The sequence below is a fragment of the Heterodontus francisci genome, chromosome 16, assembly GCF_036365525.1.
Source record: "Heterodontus francisci isolate sHetFra1 chromosome 16, sHetFra1.hap1, whole genome shotgun sequence".
Lineage (NCBI taxonomy): Eukaryota > Metazoa > Chordata > Chondrichthyes > Heterodontiformes > Heterodontidae > Heterodontus > Heterodontus francisci.
Genome location: NC_090386.1, coordinates 70,650,016 through 70,668,290, shown reverse-complemented (window position 1 = coordinate 70,668,290; position 18,275 = coordinate 70,650,016). Strand labels below are relative to the sequence as shown.

Genomic DNA, 18,275 nt, shown 5'->3' with positions numbered 1-18,275 from the left:
AGAGAAGTACCCTGGGTCACACGCTTAACGTGTGTTCAACTGTGTGAGGTTAAGAGAGGGCATAAGGTGGAGCATGGAGCTCCAAAATGGCAGCACTGGCATCAAATCAGTGTTGCACACTGATTGACATCATGATCTGTCTGCTCTTCATACTTCCAGTAAACATAGTTGCGCGCATGTTAGTGCCGTCCAGAGCGATTCATGGCAGAAGTATGCGTGCATGCAGTGCGTGCTACTTTGATCCCTGAAAGGAACCCTAATCACCCAAATAGTAGGCGCTGCTAAGCCCAACTTCACACCCTAAGGGTTTGTCAATATCGTCAATATTAGGTTCTGGGTTAATATGTTCATAACAGTGCTGGGAAATCCCAACAAAAAGCTCAATGAACATCTTTAATTTATTTTTTCCAGCATGTTAATAATAAACTGAAAATAAAATGCTTGACAAATGATAAATAATATACAATCCTATTTACTGTTAATTACAGGTATTTCTTACTTGGTGGCTGTAGTTCTCTTATTCTTACAGCTACCCATGTTAACAGTTACTACAACTGTAATACATTAAACAAAAGATAGATGGCCATTAGAACTGAATATTGTCATGGTCCTGTAGTTTTTTTGGGGGGAATATGTGGTGTATCTTTAAGGCTTGCAAAGAATCAGTACTGCTTTAAGAACCAGCAGGCTTCCAGAGTTACCAAGAAGGTGCATTTTCGTTGCCTTTGATTCCAAACACCAAAAAAACATAATTGATACAGATTCAACATGTGGCAGAATAGTCTATCAGGCGGGTAAGTAAGAATTACCCCTACTATACCTGTATGAGGTGCCAGGTAGATGAATGGTAGGTTAGGTGTCAGTGAATTCCATTCGGAGACTGGGATTCAAAGGGTGCATTCTCGTTACCATGGATATAGCCACTGGGATTGAGCATCATTGAAACATTTGTTCCAAGTCAATTTTGAACTGGCTTTTTAGTTGAAGACAGTCTGTTCTAACAGAACACATACAGACAGACAGCTATGGTATTAGCACCTGGAAAAAGAGCTCTCAGCCATTTAAACTGAAGGAAGAGAATTTTAGTCTGTGTAATTATTATTATCCCTCAAAATTCTAAAAAAGTCAAGCCAAAACAGAGATCTCTGATAATTTAAACTGAAGGAAGGGAAGTTAGACTGTGACAATCTTTTATCCCTCAAAAACTCTAAAGTCAGATTGATTCTATTGAAAGTGTTCGCAAGTTGTTAATTGTTGAAATCCATCGCTGAAGAAGGAAGCATCACTTACTGCTAAGGTTAGACTACGGACTGTTCTACTATTGAAGAACCTGTTTTCCCCATTGGATGGCTGTGAGGACTTCAAGCAACATTGGACTGTAAATTTGCAAGGACTCTAATTTTTTCCTATTTTACATGTTGTTTATATCTTTGTAGTGTTTAAGAATTTAGTTTTTCTAATTAAACAGTTAATTTGTTGATTTAAAGACAGCTGGTTTGGTTCGCCTCATTCAGGGGTTAATAGATGGTACAATTTGGCTGGGTCTTTAATTTGGAAAGTTTAAAATGATGTTAGGCGATCTGTGGAGGGGCGGGATTGAATTATCAATGCATTTCTCCCACCATAATCAGAATCATATATTTTGATTGGGGGCTTTGACTGGAGCGGTCAGTTGTAACAATACTAACAGTAACCCTTTTCTTTCAAGCTGTTGCATCCTACCAGCATATCCTCTCTTTCAGCAGTGATGCTGAGACCATCTGAGCTGCAGAATTCTCTACAAATTATATTAGTACTGGTCTATATACAACAAGACGAAATTGTTTCTCATCTCCCTCCCCCCATAATTCTCCATTCCTCAGAGATAGAGATGCATTGCTGTGCATAGTCATTCTGGCAAGAAAAATTAATTTGAATGTCGGAAAAAGGTGAGTCAGCAGTCCAGTGTTCTAGACCACAAATTTGTCTTTCAAATGCTAATATTTCTTGAATGTAATTCATATTCATATTATAGCTCTTAAAATATGTTGCAATTATTTGTTAAACACATCAATCATTCATTAAATATATTCTGTTAAACACTAGCAGCTACCTGCAGCTCTACATCACCTATGAAACACTAAAACATTGAAATGCTAATATGTTCTCAGATTTAACTCATTTAATGCAAACCAAGTTCTAAAGCCGTTTGACTTCATGCTTGTACTGTATTAACAGAACATGAACATGTTATTCTTTATGCATATTACTGGATATCCTTTGGTGAATTAGCAGATATGCTACTTTATAATAACAGGGCTGTTATACCAGATAATGCACATAGTATTATCAAGGCCAATGATTTAAGGTAACCAAATAACTCAAATTCCATTTTTGCTAATTGGTGTTACTGATTCAACAATTCTTCACTTTCTGTGAAGACTGTAAACTGGTGGCCATAAATGAGCAGCCTTCATTTTGTATATATTCTTTTACCTTGACATGCATGTTAATTTTAATTGCTTGCCTTTTTAAAAATATGAGTATGTGTAGCAAGATATGCCAGGTTGAAGATTCATACTTGGTATTTAGTAACACTTGGTGTTGGAGGTCAAGGTGTATTGCAGCACTGGAATAGTTCAGGGTTTTGGCAGCACTAGGGGAGGCGGTGGGAATGGCAGGGGTGGGGTGGGGGGGTAGTCAGGTGGCATGGAGCAGGGCGATGGAGGGTGTCGATGGTCTTGGGATTCCTGATGTCTATCAGCCAAGGGGAGGGGAAGGATGTCTAACAGAACTGGTTTGTAAGTTTTTAAAGGATTTCTGCAAATATTTAATTAACAATTTTGTGGTTGGTCAATTATTGGAAAATTATTATTCCCTTTCCTCTTAAATTTGGCCGTGTAATTTGAACTGATTGTCACTTTTTAACAGCCACTACCCTAAATACATTTTCATGCCGGGATCTCTCCTACTTGTCCATTTGGTATAGCTTTCCCACTTCATGTGTACATTTTGGCTGCTGCTCCACCTCCCCATTTTTCCTGTTTGACCATTGCAGGTCTTGTTCTCTCATCCTGCTTCTCATCCAACCATGTCCCCTTTCTCAGTTCCAATATCATTCCTCCTTCTTGTCACTATTTCCTTGCCTACCTTTTCTCTTGCTGTCACCCCAGGTTTCAGTCCCTCCTAAATGAACCCACAGCCTCACTTGGTATGCATCACTATGCCACAATGGCACCTTTTGGTTTTTTTCCTAGAGTGGCAATCCCAGCTACCTCATCCTCTGCTTCTGGCAGTCACCACATCTGCCTGTTTCACATGAGCTACTCGCTTTAAACGTGCTTTCCATCCTTCTGACTTCTTCATCTGCCCCCGCTATGATCCTTATACTATCCACTCTATCACCCTCCAGATGATATACTCCATTGTGAAAAAGTCCCTCACTATTCTTCACTTTGTGAGTGATTCTACTGGCATCCTGGAATTGTCATAAACATGGCTCATGGCTGGTGATTTCTTCCCCCACTGAAGCTTCCCCGCTTGACTATATATTCCATTGTTTGCCTTGCCCGAGTTCTCACACCAGTAATGAAGTTCTAATTGTTTATTCACATCTTGTTGTCTTCTCATTCAAGCATCTCACTCTGCTCCAGCCTGCTCAACCTCTAATTGTGTACTGCCTTCCAATCATCCTTATCTTTATTGATATGCTCCCCCATTGTGACATCATCCACAGATCTTTCTAACATCGACATTGAGTTACAATTCCCTTCAGTTGAAAATTGGAGAAGCCTGAATCTATTGTTCTTGGCACTCACAATCGACTGTTGCCTTGCCAACAACTTCATTCTTTTGTTTAGTCAGTCAGTCAGTCAGTCAATCGAGCTGAACGAGATCATGCGAAACCCTGAGCTGAACTGAACTGACGTTCAAACAATGCATTCCCTCCATCAGCAAGCCACAGTATTTCTACCTCTATTAAATTGCTTGCCTCTGTCTCTATATTATCCCTCCATTGCTTAAACCTTTCTGCATGTTTTTCCACCACCTCCAGACTACATTATTCCAAGGCTCTCCTTACTGGCCTTCTATAAACTTCATCTTGTCTCAAATAAAGCTGCCCATACTGATTCCGTACTATGCCCCACTGCCTCATTGCCCCGTTCTTGCAAACCTACACTGGCTCCCTATCCCCTACAGAACTACATTTAAAATTCTCATCCTCTTCAAATCTGTCTGCAGCCTCACCCCACACTACCCCTGAAACCTCTTGCAGATTTACTTCCCCTCCTGTACCCTTCTTTTTTTTCCCCAAAATATACTTTATTCATAAAAATCTGTAAAAAATACATTGCAACAGTTCAAAACAGCACCAAGTTGACATTCCTAAAAGTGGAAAGGAAATCAGTTTTCTTCAATACAGGCGTGAGTTGCCTCATAACCCTTCCATTCCATTTTACATACAATGTACATTTTACTGCAAACCCATATTTGGTGTATACAGCCCAAGGAGTTTCCCATGGGTCCAGCCCCTCAGTTCACTATGGTGGGAGGACCTTACACAGTGGTCTTTCCCCATTGAGCCTTTGCAGCGGCTGCCCCAAGCTTTAGTGCAGCCCTCAGCACATAGTCCTGGACCTTGGAATGTGCCAGTCTGCAACATTCGGTCGCGAACAACTCTTTGTGCTGGAAGACCAGTAAGTTTCGGGCAGACCAAAGAGCATTTTTCACCAAATTGATGGTCCTCCAGCAGCAGTTGATGCTTATCTTGGTCTGTGTCCCTGGGAACAGCCCGTAGAGCACAGACTCCTGTGTTGCAGATCTCCTTGGGATGAACCTTGACAAAAACCACTGCAACTCTTTCCACACCTGCTTTGCAAAGACACATTCCAGAAGGAGGTGGGCAACAGTCTCTTCCCCACCACAGCCGTGTTGAGGGCAGTGTGCAGAGTGGGTGAGACTCCGGGCGCGCAGGAAGGATCTGACAGGGAGGCATTCTGCCAAATGACTTTGGCAGTCTGCTCGGGGAACCATCTGACAGGATCCATCATCTCCTTTTCCCGTAGGGCCTTGAGGACATTCCGTGCAGACCACTGCCTGATGGATTGGTGGTCAAAGGTGTTTTTCCGCAGAAACTTTTCCATGAAGGAGAAGTGGTACGGCACGGTCCAACTGGATGGAGCGTTCCACGGCAACGTGACCAGGCCCATCCTTCGCAACACTGGGGACAGATAGAATCTCAGCATGTAGTGACACTGGGGCTCTATGCACAGCTTGATGCAGCCACACACAAAGGTGGTCATCAGGGTGAGGGTGACGTTGGGTACAATTTTGCCGCCCTTATCTAGAGGTTTGAGCATCGTGTCCCTTGAGTTTTCCAATCCTGATATGTGTATTTAGGAATATATTTACTTCTCATTCATCCTGACACTAGGTAGTGTTGCTGCTCCTCCAAACTCATCTTTCAGTTTAGCTTTTTCCCTTTTTAGATTTCTTTTCTTCAATATTTGTTTTTTCCTCCCTCAGCCGCTAACGGCCTCAGGTCTCTATCTCACCACTTAGCACAGGCATGGGCCCTGGACACCCACCACCACCAACGCCACCCCCCCAGGCCTATTCATCCATACCACTGTGGAGTTCCAGCTTCCACCAATCTGCTCCAATGCAGGGAAGCCTGGGGGAGGCCAGAATGAGACAAAAGGTTTTGGGGAGCAGGGTGCCGGGATGGGGAAAGGAAACGTGGTTCGTGGGGAAGCCTAAATGATGAGGAACATGGAAAGGGGACTGGTAAAAAGGAGATTGGGAAAAGAGATAGGGAAGATGGGAGGGGAAAGGTGATGGATAAATGGCATGGGGCATGGAGAAGCAATGGGCGCTGGTACTTTCTTGCACCCTGGTCATATTCCTTACCATATCCTAAAACCTACCTGTAACTCAGGTTAAATCTGTCCCCAGGCCACTGCCCATACTTACCATTGAGAAGAGATAGCAAAGCAAAATTCTGAGTGGGGAAACAGGACACGAGAGAAAGAGAAAAGGAGCACAAAAGACAGAGTTTTAAAGAAAGTCAAAGATCATGGAGAAATGACCAGAAAGAAAAAAAGAGTTATCCACACCACACATACATTTAAATGACAATAACGTTTATTCAGAATTACTGCCTTGATTTTAATTTAATTTCTTGTTTAGAACCATGAAAAGTCATATATTTGAGAATGTTGTGTAGGCTTAATGTCTGGAAATATGCTTTTTGTGTGTACATGTACATGCACAAACACATTTATGAAGACTTGACAGTCAGCTTAAATAGGGCATGCTATCATTACATGGGGGGGGGGAATGAAAATAGTTTCTTACAAATGGGGCATCAGTTGAAATAACAGAAATAGAGATAGTGTTCTTTTTTCTAAAAGTGATACAATTTTTGCCAACCGTTTCCCTTTCCTTTCCTGAAGCCTTCAATTCCTGCTGAATAAGGCTTATTGGGTAGTGATCATCCTCTCATACCACTGTTACTGTCTCTTATGTGTGAGTCTAAACAGAGGCCGATGGTAGATTATTCAGTCGTGGTGTTGCCAAACCTTTGTCCTATCCTATCCTCATCTGATTTGCCCACACAAACTTTCCAGCAGGGGATGGGTTATCACTGGCTAGCAATCAGGAACAACTCTATATTTCTCCCACCTCAGCCCAAGGGCAAATTGTAGTGCTCCAATTATCATCCTAACTGAAATCAGGGGCTGGATTTTTAGGTGCGACGGGGCAGGAACGGAAGAAGGCGGTTGATGAAAATACCAGCACCAGCTGGTGTGCCAATTTTCCATTGCCGTTCCCACCACTGGTGAGTTTCATTAGGGGTCATCAAGGCACGGGGAGACAGGCTTCGGGAACACGGCCGATCTGTTAATGAGTGCAATTTGAAAAACATTTTTTCATGGGATGTGAGCTTCACTGGCAAGGCCAGCATTTGTTGCCCATCCCTAATTGCCCGTGAGAAGGTGGTGGTGTTCACATGCATCTGCTGCCCTTGTCCTTGTAGGTCATAGAGGTTGCAGGTTTGGAAGGTGCTTTCTAAGGAGGCTGGCAAGTTGCTGCAGTGCATCTTGCTGCCACTGTGCACCAGTGGTGGAGGGAGTGAATTTTAAGGTGGTGGATGATGTGCTGATTAAGCAGGCTGCTTTGTCCTGGATGGTGTTGAGATTCTTGAGTGTTGTTGGAGCTGTGCTGATCCAGGCAAGTGGAGAGTATTCCAACACACTCCAAACTTGTGCCTTGTAGATGGACAGGCTATGGGGAGTCAGGAGGCAAGTGACTCACTGCAGAATTCGTAGCCTCTGACCTGCTCTTGTAGCTACAGTATTTATATGGCTGGTCCAGTTACATTTCTGATAACTGGTAACCCACAGGATGTTAATGGTGGAGGGATTCAGCGATGGTAATGCCATTGAATGACAAGGGAAGATGGTTAGATTCTCTCTTGTTGTTGTTTATTGCCTGGCACTTTTGTGGTGCAAATGTTATTTGCCACTTATTAGCCCAAGCCTGAATGTTGTCTAGGACATGCTGCATGTGGACACAGACTGCTTCAGTATCTGAAGAGTCATGAATGGTGCTGAACATTGTGCAATCATCAGTGAACATCCCCACTTCTGACCTTAAGATGGAGGGAAGGTCATTGATGAAGCAGCTGAAGATGGTTGGGCCTAGGACACTACAGTGAGGAACTGCTGCAATGATGTCCTGGGACTGAGATGATTGCCCTCCAACAACCATAATGATCTTCCTTTGTGCTAGGTATGACTCCAACCAGTGGAGAGTTTTCCTCCTGATTCCCATTGACTTTAATTTTTCTCGGGCTCGTTGACGCCATACTCGGTCAAATGCTGCCTTGATGTCAAGAGCAGTCACTCTCACCTCACCTCTGGAATTCAGCGCTTTTGTCCAAGTTTGGACAAAGGCTGTAATGATGTCTGGAGCTGAGTTTCTCTGGCGAAACCCAAACAGAGCATCAGTGAGTAAAGTGCTGCTCGATAGCACTGTCGACAACACCTTCCATCACTTTGCTGGTCATCCAGAGTAGACTGATGGGGCTGTAATTGGCCAGATTGGATTTGTGGTGCTTTTTGTGGACAGGACATACCTGGGCAATTTTCCACATTGTCAGATAGAGGCGTGACTAGTTCTAGAGCATAAATCTTCAGTACGACCACCTGGAATGCCAGGACCCATATTTTTGCTGTATCCGGTGTCTTCAGCCATTTCTTAATATCACGTGGAGTGAATCGAATTGCCTGCGGACTGGCAACTGTGAATTTGGGGACCTTCTGGTTACAAATGCTTCAGCCTTATCTTTTGCACTGACATGATGAGTAACCCCATCATTGAGGATGGGAATGTTTGTGGAGCCTCCTCCTCTGACTAATCATTTAATTGTCCACCACCATTCTTGACTGGATGCGGCAGGACTGTAGAGCTTTGCTCTGATCTGTTGGCTGTGGAATCGCTTAGCTCTATCGCATGCTGTTTCCGCTGCTTAGCATGCATGCAGTCCTGTGCTTTGGCTTCACCAGGTTGGCGCCTCATTTTTAGCTATGCCTGGTGCTGCTCCTGGCATGCTTTCCTATACTTTTCATTGAACCACTTAAGGTTGTTAAAGAGCTCATTGAGAGCTTGTTGGGGGACATATTGAGATTTTGGTGGGGTGAACTGGCTGCACGCTGGCTCTGGGGAAGACCAGGTGCATGGAGGCGGATGCCAGTCATGGCCAAACCAACAAATTAGGTGGGTGCATAAAAGGGAGAACGGATCAGAGGGGCACTCAACCATTGGCTCACAGGTGCCATCGGGTCTGTACAGGGCGAGTGTTCTGTGTGTGCTTGGGCAGTGCAGGGGGTCGTCATCCTCCTGATATCATGGGGGCATAAGAAGAGGGGACAAGGCTTCCAGATATAATTGCAATGCCACCTGAGCACAAGGAAGGCAGCAGCTGCCAATGGGAGCACGACTCTCCAGTCGGGTTCAGTGGCAATGAGGAGCAACATCCTCCACAGGAAAGGCAGAGTCCTGAGCATGAGGAGGGCAGAGGTTCTACTTGCAAAGACGGAGCTACCTGGACATGTTGGAGAATTGGTGCCGCAGAAGACGACGACTTTCCAAGCAGTTGGTCACAGAGATTTGTGTTATCGTGGCGGAAGACCTCACACCTTGCAGTACTGCTCGCTATGCCCTGCCAGTAACCATCAAAGTCACTGTGGCCTTGAACTTCTTTGCCTTTGGCTCCTTTCAAGGATCAGCTGTGGATATTGGTGGCGCCTCACATACGGCTGCACACCATTGCCTCTTGCACCACTGATGCCCTATTTGTGTGTGCTGAACAGTACATTTAATTCCAGACAGATGGGGCCTTGCAGGCACAGAGGATAGTGGATTTCACCTCTACCATTGGATTCCCCCAGGTATAGGGCATCATCAATTGCACCATGTGACCATCAAGTGAGATTCATGAACAGGAAAGGCCTCCGCTCCCTCAACGTTCAACCGGTCTGTGACCACAAGAGCTTCCTGCGTGTGTGCTCTCACTTTCCTGGCAGTTGCTATGACTCCTTCATCCAATGGCAGTCCAGGGTGCCACAGCTCTTCCTTCCACCTCCCCAAACTATGTGGTTGGATCCTAGGGGACAAGGGATATCCCTTGAAAAAAATGGCTACTCACCCCTTTACAATAACCTGAGACAGAGACACAGAGGAGCTAAAACTAAAGCCATCTGCTTGCCAGAACAATCATCGAGCAGGTCACTGGACTTCTAAAGATGCATTTTCGGTGCCTGGACCAGTCGGGTGGCACTCTGCAGTACACTCCTGCAAGGGTCTCGCATATTGTGGTGGTCTGCTGAGCTCTGCATAACTTGACTCTCCAGTGAGGTGTGGACTTTGAAGAGGGTGCTGCACTACATGGACACAGCTCATCAAGGAAGAGGAGCAGCAGAACGTGGAAGAGGAGGAGGAAGATACAGAACACAGAGTGCCCCGGCTGCACAGGGAGGTGGCCAGGCCCAGTTGGGGCTCAAGGGTCTCGTCAGGGATCATCCGATTCAGACTCAGTTCAGCTGAGACCTTCTAACCCAGGAAGACGCATGATCTGGTGCCCGTAAGAACACTTCCGGTGAGATGCAGCCTGGAACAGATCAACTCATCACCAATGCATGATGCACATCTGCTGGGAGATTTCACTGTCAACATTCACAGACCCTTGCTCCCCTTCACCACTTCTTCCCTCTTTTCTTGTCCCGCCCTTAATAAAAATGGTCATCACACTGTAGGAAGGATGTGATTGCAATGGAGAGGGTGCAGAGGAGATTCACCAGGATGTTGCCTGGGCTGGAGCATCTCAGTTATGAAGAGAGACTGGATAGGCTGGGGTTGTTTTCCTTGGAGCAGAGAAGGGAACCTGATTTTGGTATACAAAATTATGATAGCATTGATAGGATAGATAGGAAGAAACTTTTTCCCTTAGCAGAGAGGTCAATAACTAGGGGGCATAGATTTAAGGTAAGGGGCAGGAGGTTGAGGGGAGTTGATGAAAAATTTGTTCACCCAGAGGGTGGTTGGAATCTGGAATACACTGCCTGAAGGGGTGGTAGAGACAGGAACACTCAGGACATTTAAGAAGTATTTAGATGAGCACTTGAAACGCCATAACATACAAGGCTATGGGCCAAGTGCAGGGAAGTGGGATTAGTTTTGGACGGGTGCTTGATGGTCAGCGCAGGCGTGTGGGGCTGAAGGGCCTGTTTCTGTGCTGTAAAACTCTATGACTCAAAAAGGAAGCGCACACACCTGGCTTCATGTGTCAATATTTACATGGTGCTCAAAAAGACAAAAACTACACAATTACTAGTGAAAGAAACTCCAGTGACCCACTCAGTGCTCTGCCCGACGCAGTGGCCTCTGCCACTCCTACGCAATGCTCCCTTTGTGGTCTCACTGGTCACTGCTTGCAGCTGAGATGTATCTAGCAATTGTGATGATCATGGGGGCACCTAAAGACTGCTGCGCTGGTGCCAATGCAGGAGCAGCCTCCGTCACTGGGCCCTGCTGCCCAAATGGTCCCGCAGTCAGAGGGGCTGAAGAGGCCAATGATGATGATGGTGCCTTGTGAGGGGTGGCACCTTTATCCTCCTTGGTGACTGCCTGTCCTTGGCTGGCACTCTGGATGGCTGGAGGGATTGCCAGTTGGGGTGCAACTGGCATTTCCTCCAAACATCTTTATGCCATCAGCATCACTGACTAGTCACTACAGAGTGTACCATGTAGCCTGTGAACGTCAGTGAGTGCATGCAGGAACTGCACAGAGTGCTGCTGCTAATAGCTCTCCGAGGTTGGCCACACACTCCTTTGCAGAGCTCCTGCACTCAAAGCCCTGAGCTATGGTGGCACACAGGAGCTGGATGGTCTCCTCCATTCTCAGCTCATGACCACACATTGCCCTGGGGAACTACTACCTGTGGGAGCACAGCTGTTGCTGCTGGTCTAAGTAGAGCCTCCTTTCCTGCACGGCCCAAGTCCCTGCATCTGTGCCCAGCTGAGTCTGTTCTCCATCCTCTGAGAGGCACTGCCCACAGCTGTTTATCAACTCCTCCTAGACACTCATGCTGTGCTCATCACTCCGTGCCACCCTATCTATGTATGCTTGAGGACCCACTGTGGTGACTATCTGAGCTGATGGAAGGTGCGCTTGTTAGGGTGTGATGTTGCTTGCTCCGAAGTCTCTTCTGGTAGCGCTTGGCCTGGTGGTCCACAAATCAGATTTTGCGTCTCAGTGTTAGAACCTGCGGGAGACACAAGAGGAGATCATGAGAACTAGCCTATGAGAGCAGAAGCCTCTGCAATGCTGAGTCTTCCCAATGCAACTGAGTCATTGGCATGCTATCAGACAGGGTGGAGTGCAAGGCACCCCCTAAATCTATGCATTCTAATTTCTACTCACCATCTCCACCAGGAATGTCCATCTTGCCTTCTCAGACTTGCTCATCGTCAGCAACCCTGGCTAGCTCCATGGCTCCATCTTCCATGGTGATATGATGAAGGATAGGGACCCCTCCTCCAGTCTGGGCCCTCTCACAGGCATTGAGCCTGTTTCTCCTATAATGTCGAGAGAGAGATAAGGTACTGCTGGTCTCTATGGCCAATGCCTGTGGATCATGTACAAAAGAAGCTGCATGTATCAGTGTTAGCAGGTCCCCAGGAGCACTATGGCTAAGAGTTCAGTACATACCCTGGCACACATTCCTCACATGTTCAACAGCAGCATGCACCCTCAGTCTCCTCAGCTGGAGCTTGAATATCCAGAGGCCTGTCCTGAGGGCCTGGCATTTCACTCACCTTGCCAGAGCAAAATAAGGTCATTAAACCTCTTCCTGCACTGGACCCAGTTCCTCTGGATCACACTGTCTGCTCACAGCATCTGCCACCTCAATCCAGGCCTGCTTGGTTTGGGAGGGTGGCCTTCGCTTGCCATCCTCTGGAAAGCGGATCTTCTTCCTCTCTCACTGCCTCGAGGAGGACTTCTAGGGTCTACAGCAGCAAAGCGAGGGGCCGCCCTGGCCCAGTTTCCAGCAATCTGCCTTTCCTGCTCCATGGGTTATACAGCAAGTAAATCTCAAACAGCAGCCACAGTGAGTTTAAATCGGGCCCACTCTTTCAGTCCTGCCTCCAATGGCACTAATTGGCTGGAGGGCGGGTTGAGCAGCCAATTAACAGACCCCACCCCCCATGACAGCTTCCCCCTGGGGGCAAGATCAGGACCTGAAAAAACAGTCCCAATGTCAGTTTTTCGACCCCAGAAGGAAAATCAGGGCCCCGCTAACTAAGTACAGATCAGCAATTGAAGCTAGAGTCATTTGTTTCCCATGGCTATGTTACACGGTTTTTTCCCCACTGAGATTGGGGTGGGTGGGCGTGGGGGGTGGAATTGGTGTCAGTAAGGAGGGTTCCATTTATTGTAGATGAAAAGCTTTACTGCAGCACTCAATCAAATATAGCATACTGCTTCACTGTGAAATTAATTTCAGGCATGGCCAAGCAAAATTAAATCAAATCATGGATTATAAAGTAAAATTGCACAGAATACAAGGGCAAGGCTCTGAAGTACATGTCTTCTGTAGCTCAAAACACAGGAGTCGAAAAGGGCTATGGATTTTCTTGAACAGGTATTTCAAAATGTAGTAAATTGCAGCAAACATTTATTTCAAAAACTAATGATTTTCAGATGGTTCCAGTGTTTGAATTTTTTTGAAACTGTATAGACCAGATCAAGGTACAGTTCTTCTGAAATTCTGCCAATATTCTGTTGGCCCTAGAGATTGGAGCAGCTACGTAACTTTGAGCAATGTTATAGGGGCAACGAGAGCATCTTGCATACTCCAGCCAAAGGGAGGGTATTTCCTCACTCAATTTTTGGCATATTTTAAAAAATCTCAGCTACTGAGACCAAAAACAAAGCTACATGATATCATCTAAATTATATTGAATGGACTCAAGAAAAATAAGCACGTCAACTACACATTCTTATGTTTTTGAATGCTTTTAAAAACAAATCTTCAAATAATAATTTAATGCTCAGTTTTCCTTGGCGAATTGGAAAGGAGATTCGACGATATGATGCTCCCAGCAGGGAGCACATCTCAGGAAATTTAATCATCCAGCCCTGGATTTCCCAAGGTACTCCATATGATCTGCTGGGACTGCTGGACTGTGAAATCGCTGCTTGTGTGCCAACATGGACTCAATGGATCGAATGGCCTCCTCCTGTGCTGTAAACGACTAAGAAGTGGGAGCAACTTAAAAGTATACATTGGTTACTTTGCCTGTCAGCAACAAATGTTGGAAAAAATGATGAGAGATTTACTCAGAAAATTATTCCCAGTGTAACTTAACTTATAAAGATCAAATACACTGATGTAACATTTGTAAGTTTCCGCACATTGAATGACCATCAATTCCACAAATTTGATTTGACAAATTTCCAGAACTAGCAATTTTAAGATTAAGGCACTTTATTTCACACATCAAGCATTAATACAAATATACACTATGAATGGCTACATTTTTGTAATCATAGTACTTTTTTCAAATTGTGAAATCATTTTAAGCCATGAGAAATAACAATGCATAGTTTATAAATCTCCAAGCATGTGCATACTCCAGCCCATTATTAAACAAAGTTCTGATACTTTGGCCTACAAGTTTTGCTACAAATGAAACTTATTGGATCTAGTACACACTGTTATAAATTATTTTCAAACATTTATTAAATCACACATCTGATAAAAACTTTAAACAAAAATATTCCAAGAAAAAAAAGAGACCAACTAAATTAATAGATTTAGTTTTGATTTTATCGATTAGAATTAGTTCTAAGATTTTGGCTCAGTAGCTATCTCTCTCCATTAAGCTGCATGCATCCCAGTGCTTTCTTTTTGCTGCAAGAACAGTCTGATGGGTTAAAGACACTTCTGTGGCACAATTGCTTGCAGGCAACGTTTCTCCCAGCAAAAAAGGTACACTTTTCCAGCAACTCAAGCCAGAAGCAACAAGTTTTGCATGTACTGGTTGAATTGTAGCCTCCGGTTGGTTTTATCACAAGGCAAAGCAAATATTCTAATATACTACCAGGCAGATCAACCAGGGGTTTTGGCCTTGTGCTCAGGCTGGGTCCTGCTTATGGCCAGAGAACAGCACTTTGTCAGCATTCAGCCATGAAACATCAAAACTCAATATTCTGGGTTTATCTGAGCTAATGAATCTAATCCCAAATTATCGTGGAAAGTGAAATTGGAGAAATCATATGATGAAGCCGTCATGTGAACGCATACAGTATTTTTGCCATCGTTTGACCCAAGTTCACTTGGACCCAATCTCAACCACAATTGTGCCCTCAAAAGCAGTAGGAAGGATCAGCAGGTACAATTTCTCCACAGTACCACTGCTCAGGTTAACCTACCAATATTGTGAAATTAAACACAAGAAGGACTAGTAGGGATTCTATCAGCTAATATGAAATAGAGTACTCACTGCTTTTTTATTGATGGCAGTCATCTTCAATAATATTTTCAAAGACTAAATATTTTTAAGGACTCTCCTCCCCTCTTTGCAGACACTGGGACCAAATGTATCAAGTTCGTTGAGACACTATACAAATAGATTGAGTTCTTTCCAAAATCTACTCCTGCTATATGGACTGTGTACATATTGGGAACCTTGTGTTTATAAGAGCCCACACAGGGCTGAAACAATTCAACTGACGACCTCTTATTTATAAAGCATGTAAACATGACATTACTGTAAAAGAGGCTGTAATAGCCAAGGCTGTGCTCTGAGTGCTACCTTCAGTATAAAAATAGTGCACAATGATAGAATGGTGATGTCAATGAAAATACAGTACCAATATTGCTTTAAAACATTTTCAGAAAAAAATAAACCCTTTTTTCAGCAATCTAAGAACTGCTAAACATTAAGTTTTGTGCAGAAAAATTGCTCACATTTTCAAAAAAAACATTGAAAATATATAAGATGGAAAACATTTGTTTACAGTCAAGAATGTTGAAAGTTATTCTTATTGGACATGGTGCAAAAAATGCAAGTGCAGACCTTAAAACAGTTAAATCTAAAATGGTGGTTTAAATTACTTTTTTGCATTTCCCCAACGTCTGTATATATCTGGCACTTTGTTATGGCTGCTGCTGGTACTGGCTCTCTGTTGCTGTATAAAAGTCTTCTAGCACGCTCTGTAAATATTCGAAAGTGGGACGCTCTTCCGCCTTGTTCTTCCAGCACTTCATCATGATGTCATACAGCTCTACTGGACATACTTCTGGACGTGGCATCCGATATCCATGTTCTAGTGAACGTATCACATCAGGGTTCGACATTCCTTAAAAAAAATCAAAAAATGTAAAAGGTAATTTATATATTTTAAAAACAAAATACACTGGCACATTTCACTCATCATTATCTTTCACCAAATCTCTCAAATTTCCACCATGTCACTTGACTCACTATTACTGATGTGAATTTGAATTTATAAATGCAATAAAGATCTTTCAGAGAACTATTAAATAACTTATTAATATTAATTGAGTGAATGGGATATATGACACGACCTCTGACTTACAATACAGCTGCCAATTAGTTGCATTTACCTTTACACGTTTAATCAAATTAGTGTGATGCAGTTCTGGCATGGCACCAATACTAAACTTATAAATATAATTGGGTTTCATTGCACAAACATACTCCAAAATGAAATGGAGTGAGATTCCTTCCTGCCAGAGGATTCACTCTGCTTTGTTCCTGTATCAGGTAAGGTCCTAATTCGGGATTCAGACTGCATTTATACCATAACTGCAGCATCAGCATGACGTGAACCCACTTCACACAACCCTACAGTTGCATTGAGTGCATCCTTCGATAAGTAATGTAAGTGCTAAGAGGAGCAAGGTTTGTGCAACAGCATTACAGTCCTGCTTGAAAAACCTGACTGTTCTTTACAGACCTGGGTAAGGGGTCCGGCCATATGTGATGGTTTCCATGAGAAGAATTCCAAAGGACCAAACATCAGACTTGATTGTAAATGAGCCAAAGTTTATGGCTTCTGGCGCTGTCCACTTAATAGGGAATTTGGCACCTAGAAAGACATAGTAATGGTGGATTACTGAATGAAACCCAATTGCCAGAAAATCCCAATTGCTGCAAATTGGGGATGCTGAGCTCACTGCCTGATTCTCTGATCTGTACTAGCTCGGGTGAGACACCATCAGGACTACAGTCTTGCCGCTTGACAATGAATATAGATTTTTTTTTGACATAACACAATCGTTTTTGGGAGTCAGCTAAAAACAGCAACTTTAAATAAGGCAAATGGAACAGCAATTCCCTATAATTAGAGTGGGAAATACTATTTGTATTTTCAAAAACATCCAATTGTTACCATTGTACATAGTTGTAATTTCTAAGCACTAATATCTTATGAAGTTTTGCTTTTGAAACAAAGGTATTAAAGAAAGTCTGCTTTCCAGCAGTGATACATCTCATATTTTGTTTCGAAATTGCTGACAGTACTTTTGTCCTTTCCGAATTTCTATAAATCAAATGGATGGCACCAAGAAAAATAAACAGCCCTGCAAATATGCTATAGGATATGTTAAAATAGCAGAAGGGGGAATTTCAGAAATGTATTGCGTCTTTATGCTCATATTAACTGAGTAATTCAGGTCTATGCCATTTAAAATTACTACAATCTCAACTAGTTATTAGCAGAAATATGAAAGTATATATCTAATGGTATGATGCAGGCATAGAACAGAGAAAGCTACATCACCATCAAATTGTTTAGCAACAGACTTGCCCTACTCCACAGGGGCAGAGTTTTCCCAGGCAGGCATTATCAAATTTTTTTAAGTTTTATTTAGAGATACAGCACTGAAACAGGCCCTTCGGCCCACTGAGTCTGTGCCAACCAACAACCACCCATTTATACTAATCCTACATTAATCCCATATGCCCTACCACATCCCCACCATTCACCTACCTACACTAGGGGCAATTTACAATGGTCAATTTACCTATCAACCTGCAAGTCTTTGGCTGTGGGAGGAAATCGGAGCACCCGGCGAAAATCCACGCAGTCACAGGGAGAACTTGCAAACTCCACACAGGCAGTACCCAGAACTGAACCCAGGCCGCTGAAGCTGTGAGGCTGCGCCGCTAACCACTGCGCCACTAAATTGGAATGAATCAAATTTAGGTTTCAGTTCTGAAATCAGCCCTGTTGCACCATTCTGCAAGCAAATTAAATGAACACAAGGGGAATGCAGAATAAAAGAGTACTTTAGCAAAAAATAACCAAGGTAATTATTATGCAGATAAAAGGCAACCTCACATTAAACAGAAAACTGTGCTACACTAGGAGCTTCCAGTTAATCTCAGTGGGCCAGCAAAAGGGTATAAAGAAAGACAACTGTGGAGTAAAGAGAGTTATCCCAATAGCATGAACTCCCATTGCTGATATGTGTTAACTGAAAACATTTGTCATCTGCTTTCAACATAGGCAATCACTACTGGGTAAGACAGATACAGATCCTGGAAAAAATAAACCAAGGGCACTGAAAACATTTTGGAGTTGGCAGCTGGAATTTACTGTTGACAATATTAAATGGACAAATGCTTAGTGAAATAAAAGGATTTTCAATAAGGGTGAACAAAGTGGAAACAGTGTGGCTAGGAACAAAGATTAAAGA

At 43.6% G+C, this 18,275-nt stretch overlaps 1 protein-coding gene across 4 annotated transcripts in view; it reads right to left on the bottom strand.

Moving 5' to 3' along the window:
• Positions 1 to 14,015: 14,015 nt before the first annotated feature.
• hck (HCK proto-oncogene, Src family tyrosine kinase) overlaps positions 14,016 to 18,275 on the bottom strand; it is a 107,081-nt gene continuing 102,821 nt past the window's right edge. For all 4 annotated transcript variants that reach the window (XM_068048350.1, XM_068048348.1, XM_068048349.1 and 1 more), the window contains exons 12-13: positions 16,532 to 16,663; positions 14,016 to 15,910 (exon numbers count right to left, since the gene is read on the bottom strand). In XM_068048350.1, the coding sequence (XP_067904451.1) occupies positions 15,708 to 15,910; positions 16,532 to 16,663 (335 nt within the window). In that variant the 3' untranslated portion in view covers positions 14,016 to 15,707. The remainder of the gene's footprint in view (positions 15,911 to 16,531; positions 16,664 to 18,275) is intronic.